The 11858-nt window shown below is 36.9% G+C and overlaps 1 protein-coding gene and 1 pseudogene across 2 annotated transcripts; both read left to right on the forward strand.

The window, feature by feature from the left end:
- Positions 1–1859: 1859 nt before the first annotated feature.
- On the forward strand, positions 1860–3143 carry LOC143564183 (uncharacterized). Its single transcript, XM_077051542.1, has 2 exons — positions 1860–2994; positions 3078–3143. The coding sequence occupies exons 1-2, from the start codon at positions 1860–1862 to the stop codon at positions 3089–3091; spliced, it is 1149 nt and encodes a 382-aa protein (XP_076907657.1). The 3' UTR covers positions 3092–3143.
- Positions 3144–5498: 2355 nt separating this feature from the next.
- Positions 5499–7957, forward strand: LOC143564194 (peroxidase N1-like; annotated as a pseudogene). The gene is made up of 3 exons (XR_013140810.1): positions 5499–5911; positions 6026–6190; positions 7593–7957. The product of XR_013140810.1 is annotated as a peroxidase N1-like (transcript).
- Positions 7958–11858: the final 3901 nt, after the last annotated feature.

An 11858-nucleotide genomic window follows, 5' to 3' on the forward strand; every position in this document is an offset into this window, starting at 1 on the left:
TTAAGCAGGGCCGTCTCTGAGAATTTAAATACCTCGGCCGAACCGAAATAAAAAGGCCCGTAGGCCCTACTGAGTAACGAAATATATAAGCTAATTTTTTCAAATGACGATTAACGCTAATTATTTGTTTAGTTTTTAAATTTAGTTTGGGCCAAATAAATTAAATGGATTGTGGATAAAAAAAGTTTTGGGTCCAATGAATTTAATATGATTAAGATTTATACCTATTATATATATATATTAAAAAAATATACATAAATAATATATATATAAAAAAAATTTGGCCCCCAAAATTTATGTGCCTCGGCCGGCCGTCCGGTTTGCCCTACCCAAGGGCCGGCCTTGGGTCTAAGGCTAACCACCATGGGTCCATAGCTTTATGGTGCAACTACAGCTTCCTATACAATCCTTTTGGTGAGCCATCATTTACCGCAGTGGCGGATTTAGAATGAATATTCAGGGGTAACTTAGAAAAATTTTTGAAACTAAGTCTTTTGACGGAACCAGAACATTTTAATTAGAAGACTTGAGTTAACTTGTATTTACGATCATATGATAGACTACTTTCTTTTAATAATCTATATATTACAAACACCAAAACATCGACTTCTTTTAACATTACGTTAATATTAAATTGATCTTGATATTTAAATACCTTGATAAAAAAAACTTTTTTTTGAAATAATTAATATCAAATTGTAATTTAAATGATTTAAGATAAAAAAAACCTCTTTTGTTATAAAAATAAACTTTGACTCTGAACAATAAAATGAATATTCAAATATTAATTTGACTTAACAATAAAAGCAAACGAATTATTCGAATATTAACAAGAAAACTAATGCTTATTACAAAATTAATAAACTAGACTAACTTAAAATATATGTAGAATAAAAAGAAACATATAAATGGTGAAAACCTTGTTAAAGTTTATTATCTAAAAATGTCTATTTCTTTAGCTTAAGTTTTTTATTTTACGATTCTTTAGTTAAATGGGCTGTGGCCTACCTGTTTAAAAGGCCCAATTGGTAATATTAGGTCGTCTTCCTCATCTCACGTGTACATGTTTTTAGCACGGCTAGTGATAGCAGAAAAAAAAAATCCGGTTGTCTCAGTTTCTCTCTTGTTTCATCTCAAACTTTTTAGTGGTAGCCTAATATTTATTCAGGGGTATCCTTCTACATAGAATGGAGAATAAAAAGAAATCTTTGCCCTAATTTTACACTTGGCCATGAAAGTTGAGGGGTAACCTGCGCACACCCTGGATACACTCTAGATCCGCTCCTGATTTACTGCATTTCACTTCTCAAGTTGTACATTATCTCTTTGATCAATATATTCACTTGCAACAATCATAAGGAAGGTCCTAATGCGTTTTGTGTACACTAAATTTTCTTCTAAGTCCTACCATTATTCACATCGACTCCATTTATACCTTTTAGTTTTAGTGCCACCTGTTCTTGTGTGAACACTTCTTTGATCTTGCATTTAGAGGTGCAAATCCTAACTGGTTAACCTAATCAAAATCAAAACCGACCCAAATTAACCATTAAAAGAGAAACCGTTTACAAACTAATATGAAACAAATGGTTAGCCCGATTAGATATTTCACATATGAACCGGTTTCTCAATATGGTAAATTTTAATAGGTCACTGTCAGTTAACTAGTTGATAACTGAATTGAACCGGTTGCACAAGTTAGGAACTTTTCCTTCAAAACCGAACCATTTATTAACAATAACCGGTTGATAAAAAACCGGTTTCGAACCGATATTTTAGAAATCGGTTAACCACTACTTCCATAAACCCTAACGTTCTCTTCAACATCACTTTACTCTTACCAGACTTAACTTCCAGCCATGTCTATGCTTGAATTAATAACCAAAGCTTCAGCTTCTTCAGACCACCTACCCTCCGATTCACAATACCCCATAGTCCTCAACGCTGACCCAATTCTACTCAACTTAAAACCCCAAAATCAACAACCCACCGACGCATCATTCATCCAACGCGTTGAAGGCTGGAAAATATCCCAAGCAGATTCAGATATCATAGAACTAGGCCAGACGTTCTACAAGACTCTCAAAATCAAGCTCAAAAACCCTAATTCGTTCACCAAGGCCGAATTCATCACCTTATTGAATTCATATCTGGAGAAGAACAACGATAAACTCGGTAGTTTAGTCGTCTCTGGACTTAGCAACGACGAAGGTTATACTAAATCACTTTTAGAAAAATTAGGGTTTTTAATTGGGGATGCTGTTTTAGGCTTAATTTTAGAAGCTTGTTTTAAGTTTGAGATTTGGGAGGTAATAGAAGCTCTGATTGTTTTAGGGCTGGTTAACGGGTCGGGTTCGGTTTCGGATAATTTGGTTCGGAAGTTGGTTGAGAGAAATAGGGCTGATTTGGTTTGTTTGTGTGTGAAGCATGTTTCGAATCTTCAAGTTTCGGATATGCTTTTGGTGTTGAAGTTCTTTCTTTCTCCGAGTAAAGACGCCTATAGTGCTATGAGGGTTGTTAGGAAAGAGTGGGAGGTGCAAACGGTTTCGGTTATTGAAACGGCAACGGATAAAAGTCTTGCGGTTTTGCTCATGATGGCGCATGATGAGTTTACAACCAGCGAATTGTGCTTGCATTATTTGGTTGCGTCGGCGAATGTGGATGATGTTATGTTTTCGGTTTGTGTTGGGAAGTTAAGTGGTGTGGAGATTATGCGGTTTGTGAGGTATTTGAAGAAGTGGTTGGTTAAGTATCAGAAGTTTCCGCAAGTCGGTTCGGTTTCTAAAGGTTCGAGTGCACATGGGGTGAAGGTTTTGGAATCAGTTCCTTCGCTTGAGCGTGTTACCAAGTGTTTTGGGTTGGTGATTGATGAGCATTTTACTTCGTTGGTGATGCATCCTGAGTTTCGTGAAGAGGTGGAATCAATCGAGTTGGTTGTGAATTCGTTGGTGGCAGAAGCAAGACTTTGCTGCAATTTGGCAAACTTATGTGCAGGTTTGAAAATTTGAGATTAAAGGTTATGACTTGAAACCAACTGTTTTGAATGGCTTGCTGATCATGTTGACAATCTATTGCAGGCTTGAACCTTTAGGTTTTTGAAGTGCGTACGACAAGAAATGAGAGGGGGTAAACATTAACTGGAGTTATTCTGCAAAATGGTGTTATGGCCCTACAATTTTTTTGTTTGTTTTAATAGATTCTGAGACATTTGTACAAGTTCTAGATTTGTATAATGGATTCTTGAAAGTGAAACCTGCATGATTCTTCCAACTTTCCTATGGTTGTACTGTTTATTATTTACCGCTATTGTTTATCGAGGAATAGCTTTTAGGTATCTGCTTATCTTCAACGAAGCACTTGTGGTGCTGCTTATCAGGGGTGCATGATGATTAGTTATCTGCTTCTAGTATTTGTATTCATTAGTTGCCTGCAATCTTCCCCATTTAATTAGCATTGCTAAAGATTAAGCTATTCAATTAGTTGGGATGTAAACGGCAAGCCGCTCCTGAGCTACTCGAGATTGGCTTGCTAAAAACTCAGAGTCGATCTTAAACAAGCTTGAACTCGAGCTCCAGCTTTTATTTAGGCTCATTTAATAAACAAGCTCAAGCCCGAGCTAGCTTGCTAGCCTAAACAACCTTTTTTTTTTATTTCTATAAATGTTAACTAATGTGCTAAATATATATTTATAAAACTAGTAAGTGTGCCCGCGCGTTGCGGCGGGACCCAATGGGAATACAATCGGTGTGAGTTTATTTGCGGTGCGGAGGCGATGCAACGGGGATTCAATCAGTAATTGTTTTAGCACAACGTGGAGGGGCGAGATTGTCATTTAATCGGGCTTGATTAGACTCGTGGGTCATGTAAATGAACAAATGTTTAAAAATCATAACTTTTGACATATGTAGCGTTTTTTATTGATGAAACACTTTCCTACACCATTGTTGGTCTTGTGTTGACTTTCTCCACTTCCGGTTGATGGGAAAATTACAAAAATGCCCCTACATACGTTTCATCCATTTAACATTGGACATAGAGGTTCAAGTGGAGTACTCCCCCGAAGAAACTACTTCAACTTTTTATTTATGTGTATACAAATACATAAAAGGTCCTACATCACTTTTAAATAAAAATACTACAATATTAATATATTATTATAGTATCATATCTTTATACTTTTAATTTATTCCTTGCTACAATATTTATAATTTCTAGTAAAAACCCGCATGATGTGGCAGAACGATCAGTTACAAGTGATTCATGTTTTCTGTTTGCTTATTATTTTTGAATATTCTTTTGAGGGGTTTTAAAATCCCTAAAAAAAAATATTCAAAAATAATAATAAAAAATTCATAACTCATAATATAAATCGAAAACAAAAAAACTAAAAAAACTAAAATATTTTATTCATTTTTCTCGTTAAAAAAGAAAAGAAAAAACTCGAGAAAAGATTCCAACGCATTCACTTGAAATCCTCCACATTTTGGAAGGATTTAGAATCCCTTTATTTAAAGGAATTTGAAGGAGTTGAATTCCAATTCTAATTCCTTGACAACTGAACACACCAAAATGGAATTAAGATTCCAATTCTAACGAAACGAACACGCTATGTCATGGGATTTTAATTCCAATTCCTTTGAATTCCCACGAATTTTGTGAAACGAACGCGTCATTAAAAGCATTAAAGTGTGATTTCATTGATTGTGTATGTAATAGATAAACCTCTTAGCTGCATATAAGATATATGGCCAAGAAATGTGAAATATTGTAAGGCACCGGAAAGACTGCGATATAACAAGGGGTCATCAACTTGGTGTTGTAAGACCAACTTTAGGGTTGGTGTCAACAAGGGTAGTGGCCGAATCACAATTAAAACTTTTGCACACTCTAAAATGTCTCGAGCATACTAAGTATCAAGGCAGAAATATCTCTTCTATATATTACGAGTAATTACAATCCTCAAAAAATAGTGTAATGGCCACAAAGTAGTCATGATAAACTCAAGGCTCACGAAAGCGATAATGATATGTATCAGCTCATTAATGGCAAACTCAAAGCTCGTTGCCCCTTTCACTTTCACGCTACCATCACCCACGCCCTGTGGTCCTACATGGAGGTCCACTCACGCCTCATATGTAAAACTTAGTCTAATAGACGCATGCTGCACTAAATTGCAGTACTTTATAATAAACAAGCAAATGTAGCTAGCGATATAAATGTGTGTGATGTGTGAAGATACTGTAATGAACTAACTGCTTGTGCCCATACATGAATAATTGAGTGTTAAAGTTAGTTTAGAGAAACAAAAGTAAACTTATACCCATATAAGCCATAAGTCAAGCACCCTGATTAGGTTAACTTGAAGCTTTAATGACATTTACAAAATTTTGTAGATTTCACCTTCCTTTGCATCTCTGTGACCGACTTTATTTAATTCCATTAACACTACATGTGCGCATCCCCCATATCTCTCACTATAAAATCTGTCATCCCCAAATTTGATACTCCACAAATCATTGAAGCAATGGAAGTTTATTCCCATATCAAAATACCCTTGCTTGTTCTGCTTTTATCCGCCTTTGCGGTAAGCTCCACACGAGTTGGGTTCTACAAAACTACATGCCCACAGGCGGAAGCCATCGTGCAGTCTGTGGTCCAGTCTGCCGTTCGTTCCAACAAGTCATATGCATCTGGTTTACTACAAATGTTTTTTCATGATTGTTTTGTCAATGGCTGTGATGCATCTATTTTAATTGATGGCAATTTTTCTGAGAAGACTGCAGCAACGAATTCGTGCTTGAGAGGCTTTGATGTTATAGATGCTGCAAAGTCCATGTTGGAAACCGTCTGCCCCGGGGTGGTCTCCTGTGCTGACATTCTTGCCCTCGCAACTCGTGATTCTGTGGTCCAGGCAGTTCCTTAATCAATCACTCCCTTAAGACATGTTTAGTTTCATTCATTATATGGATGCTAGCTAGATCAGTTTAGTATCTATATTGTTTCTACTAATTTTGAATCGTTTTAGATTGGAGGAACTGGTTGGGCAGTGCCAACGGGTCGTAGAGACGATTAGTTTCACTGAGATCTGAGGCAGAAAGCAACATACCTGATCCGAGGACCTCCATGGATGACCAAATCAAGGTGTTTGCTAGCAAAGGTCTTAATGTCAAAGATCTTTTTATCCTCGTTGGTAAGTTAACCCCAAAAAGTGGTTAGCTAAACATGAAAATAGTTGGAAAATAAACAATATGCACCTCAAAAAGTTAACTATTTAAAAAAATGTTTATTACTTTATATTTGATGCAGAATTGGTATTTAACAAATGTTTTTAAAACTAATAAATAGTAGATAAATCAGTATAACAAAAATAAGATCTTATATATATGTAATTTAAATAAAAAGTTACTTTTTTCTGATAACATAAACACATAGCACATCATAAAGATCAAATAGCTTGTACATAAACAATACTCTTTTTAGATTATCCGTAAAGCTAACACCCCGTTCTTTCCACAAACATGCATGCTTAGTCGGTCGCCACGTCAGATTTTCCCCATATTTCTCAACAACTCATTTTACCTCCAACGCCATCACACCCATTCATCCCACAAACACTCACTAAATCCAAACAAAAAATGTTTTTTTAATAAAATGAGCCCACTATATCCGCATGTGAGGCGCCTTTACATATATGCATCTCAAGCATGCAAGTGAAACCACAATGCAAGAAATTCGTGTTTGTCCCACATACGAGGTGTCACCTTGCGTGTTTGTCCACATTGCGGGTGGTCTTATGATGCATGTACATATAAAAATGTTATTCTTAGAGAAAATTACTAAAATTGACATATTTGACCAAAACTCTTCAAAAAAAAATAATAATAATATTAACCCAATCGAAATTGGCATACCCAATAACAGAATTTCTAACACATATTCCACTTGGGCACCAATAGTAACCAAGGTAGCCTGGACATAACTCCAAGCAAAAGCAAGATGACATCTCCCTCCCTTACAATAACTAGTGTCAGTTAACAAAACTGCCTAAATGTGAATAAACGAGCTACAAAGGTGCCTTGTTTGCTAGAGGCTAAGACTAAGGTGGTGCCTCACCTTAAGCGCTTGGGCAAGTTTAGGGCTGACACGACTACTTTTTATTTTTATTTATTTTTTCTTTGAAAAGGATGAACTTTGCAATGATATTAGGCTAATGTGGTGTCTCGCCTTCATTGCTTGGGCTGTTGGGCATGTTTAGTGTCGGCACATCTTTTTATGTTTCTTGGGAATGAGGCAAGACATCGACTTAGCCCTTTTGTGTCATGTTTAGGCACCTGTGTAGCCCAATTAAAACACTTAAATGTCATATAAGAGATGTGTCAACTCACTTTCATATGGACTTCCGTTCGGGCTATTATAATGTCTCGAGGTGCCCAAGTGAATTATGTGTCACAATTCTATTAGGTATGCTTGTTTTTTTGGTTGTCCATTTTAGAGTGTCTTAGGTCATTTATTTTGATGTGTAGTTTTCTCTAATTATTTGGGTTGGATCTACGCATGCGTAAGAAATTAACTTGTATATTTTGGCGTATCAGGAGGACATACGATTGGGACAGCTGCCTGTGGTACATTCATTCACAGGTTATATGACTACAACAATACCAATGGACCCGACCCGGCAACGCGAGTGGCCTTAGATACAAATAGCGTAAACACTTTCGATACCTCGTTCTTCGAAAACCTAAGGAACGGGCGAGGAGTACTCGTAACTGATTCAATGCTGTGGACCGACGCACGAACTCAAAAGTTTGTGCAACGATTTACTCGAGCTAGGAGATCGCATCAATCAGCATTCAACAAGATGTTCGCGAGGGCAATGGTGAAGATGAGTAAAATTGAGTTAAAAACTAGGAATCAAGGAGAAATTCGTAGGGTCTGCAACGCTATTAATACTAATTAACTGATATATATATGCTGACTGACAGGTTGTTAAATAAGCATACTCCAGTTAGATCAAGATACTCGAGGGCCTAAGCTAATTTGTAAAACCAATTACACATGTACTTTTTATGTTATTTCGGTTTGCCGTGTAAACTATTTGCAGTTACTACGTTCCTTTAGTCTTTTCAACGGTACTTGAATCTTAAGTTGCGGTCATGTCTCGCCCCCCCCCGGTATAGTGACCGGTTCCTTGTTTTACCCGAATTTCATCAGTTTCAGGCTCAAGTGCCTGTTCATCCAGTGGATTATGTGGTTAAATATTAATCTAATTACCCTGCAACAATATTGTACGTATTAGCATTTATTAAACCAACAAACTAGCAAAACGCTAGAGCCAAAAAGAACTGCATAGAAACAAAGTAAATGAAAAATATACACCAAGTTTTAAAAGGTGATCTATTTTTTATCCAAAGAAAATCTGAAAGGGTGCGTTCGTTTTACAGAATGGAATAGAATGAAATTGGAATTGGAATTTGATGGGATTTGGAATATGAACATTCCAATAGGAATTGGAATTGGAAGGAATTGAAATCCAATTCCATTCTTGATGTGTTCGTTGACAGATGAATTGTAATCTATGACCACAAATGAATTGGAATCAGTTTTCTTTTCTTCTTCTTCTTTTTTTAATGGGGGTAACGGCAGAAACATTTTAGATTTTTTTGTTTTATATTTATATTTTGCATTATGATTTTTTTTTTATTTTTTTTTGACTTTTTTTAGGGGTTTTCTATTAAGAAAAAAAACCCATCAAAAAAAATATTCAAAATAATAAATCAAAAACGAAAAAAGTAAAAAAAAAAACTAAAATGTTTTATTCGTTATCCTCGTTTTGAAAAAACACTCGAGAAATGAGTCGAAACGAAAAATCGCGAATACGAACCAGACGCACTTTGACGCGAAGCTTTGAACCGAACTGACACGGAGTGTCAAACCGAAGTGAACTGACTCGGAGCGTCAAACCGAAGTGACTCAGAGCATCGAACTGAACGTGAACTTACATGAAGTGTCGAATAGAAGTGAACTGACTCGGAGCGTCAAACCGAAGTGACCCGAAGCATTGAACTGAATGCGAACTGACCTGAAGAGTTGAACCGAGCTGACCCAGGGAGGTCGAATGCGAACCGACCCGGGGCATCGAAACGGACGCGAATCGACCCGGAGCGTCGTACCGGACGTGAACCGACCTAGGGCGTCGAACTGAACGCGAACCGACCTGAAGCGTTACGACTCGGAGCATCGACCTGAACATGAACACGTGCTGAAAGAAGGTGGTTGAAGTGGATTTAATGTTCTTCAAGGTGTGTTGAATGTGGTGAATGAACATTCAGTTTATAGGCTTAGCTGGGCTCTCAACACGACCGGTGTTGAGTTGGGCACAACCGTGTTGATCATTTTGTCTTGTTGTATTTTCTGCTTGTTGTTAGATTGTTAGATGGTACAACAAGAGAGAGAACACGGCTGTGTTGACCTCTAAACATGGCCATGGTGAGCTTGAATTATCTTTTTTTGTCTTTTCTCTTGTACTATCAACATAGGCGTGTTGAGGGTCAACATGGACCATGTTGAGCTTCAGAATCTTCTATTTTGTCATTTCCTCTTGTAGTTTCAACATGAGGTGTGTTGAGGTAAACATGGCCATGTTGTGACTTCTGAATTTTTTCTTTTCTTCGTATGTTCTTAACATGGCTATGCCTTGATTCACCATGGGGTGTGTTGAGTTTGTTTTAATAGTTTTTCTTTGTATATCAGCTTGTTTTATTCCTAAGGTTATATTTACCTAGAGATAGAAATTATAAACATTAGTGGTTATTTATTCTAATATAATTGCCAATATTACGCCTTTTTGGAGATATTTTAGTGCCGAAAAGATGTATATTTATATATATCAAATCTCCCCAAACTTGAACCTTGCTTGTCCTCAAGCAAACCTTGAACAAATTCTTCGAAGAACACGTTAACCGAAGCTAAACATCCTGAGAAATTTTAGAAATTCCCAGTAATTCATAAGAGCCAAACGTGTTAGTATATGTAATGATATTTAAAAACTATGGTTTGCTTTTTATAAGCTTCTTTTTTATGCAAAACGTCATGTGCTCTCACATACACTCAGCTTTATATCTCGACATACATGTAATGTTATATGTATAGACACTCTTTAGCAATGATTTACAGAGAATATGCTTTTCAAGAAATCAATTCTTCACTCACTTTTTGAAGTGCTACATACGTTAAAAGATAGTATATTTCCAAAGGTTTTGGTGTGTGGGTGGTAGGTTTTGTCGGGTATTTTAGGAAAAGGTGTTTTTCAGAGGGTTACAAGTAATCGAGTTTCTTCTTCAAAGTTTCCTTATTTTTCTTGTCTTCGCTCCATTTTTCGTCCCAAAGTTTGGTGAATCAACAGTTTTTTTTTCTTCTTTTTTTTAACAATCCTAATGACTCTTTTAAGGTCAGGTCGTCAAGACCAGTTTTATCCAAGATGCGGATCAGTTCTTTCTCAACCCTGTTCTGAACATAGCTTCCAACTCTAATGGATGTAAAGCCCCGTTCCCGGTAACCCTACTTTGGTGTTGGATTTACTCATAAACACAGTTCTAAAATCAGAGTTAATTTAAAACTTTTGCGGAATAATTAAAACTTCATGCATTACAATACAAAACATCGAATCTTGTCTTAACAAAAGTTAACTTGTCTTAAAACATAACATAAATAACATGTGAATCTTCTTTCTTTGATACCAGTCTTCACTCCATTGCCACGTGACTCCCGTCAAGCAACCTGCCGCATTCTATTTACCTACGTGCATACTAAAAGTCAGCTACGCTGATTGAGTTCTAGTTTAACAGTTACAGGATTACTCTTACACGTTATTTCATATACTCATTCTTACACGTTCTTTTATTACGTACAAGTATCATTCAGTACTATTCTTTCATCATTCTTACATTATTCTTACATTCTTGCACAGATATTATAAGGGTCTACCACCCGAATTCTTGCATAGATATTATGAGGGTTTGCCACCTGAATTCTTGCACAGATATTATAAGGGTCTGCCACCCTAATTCTTGCACCGATATCATAGAGTCGGTCACTCTATTCTTGCACCGATATCATAGAGTCGGCCACTCTATCCTTGCACCGATATCATAGAGTAGGCCACTCTATTCTTGCCCAGGTATTAAAAGGGCCTGCCACCCTAACTCTTACATTATATTCATATTCGTCCTTTACAATCATATTTAGTTATCAAACTAAACACATACAAATTCTTCCCACATTCTTTCATTCTTGCATTGGCTATTTACCTTCATCATATAAGTATTCTTCTAATCTTACAAGTATGCACACAACCCCGAAAACATTTCAAAGAGAAATGAGGCTAGAACTCACCTGAAGATGATTCCTCTATGAGTTTATCGTAATTCCCTTCCTTAACTGAGCTTGGCTAACTATTTACAAGTTACGAGCATTAGTTACCTGTTTCTACTACCTTTTACGTCTAGGTTAATGAAACCCTCAACTAACGGGGGTCCGGGGGCAGCGCCCTTGGTAGCGGGGTCTAGGGGCGGCAGCCCCTAGCAGGGTCCAAGGGGCAGAGGCCCTGGCTGGGGTCGAGCGGCCAGGTCAGCTTGGAAAAATTTTATCTTCATTAATAGTCCTTTATCAAAAATACATCAGAAAATTGAATCGCATGGAAATTTGCATGGAAGTTTGCTTCGCATGGAAGTTTTGTTTCGCATGGAAGTTTTGCGTCGCATGGGAAGTTTCGCCTCACATGGAAATTTCGCTTCGCATGGAAGTTTCGCTTCGCATGGAAGTTTCAATTCGCATGGGAGTTTCAATTCGCATGGGAGTTT

Source organism: Bidens hawaiensis, unplaced genomic scaffold, assembly GCF_021521415.1.
Source record: "Bidens hawaiensis isolate Kalapana, Puna unplaced genomic scaffold, B.hawaiensis_p1.1 tig00001206_1, whole genome shotgun sequence".
Taxonomy (NCBI): domain Eukaryota; kingdom Viridiplantae; phylum Streptophyta; class Magnoliopsida; order Asterales; family Asteraceae; genus Bidens; species Bidens hawaiensis.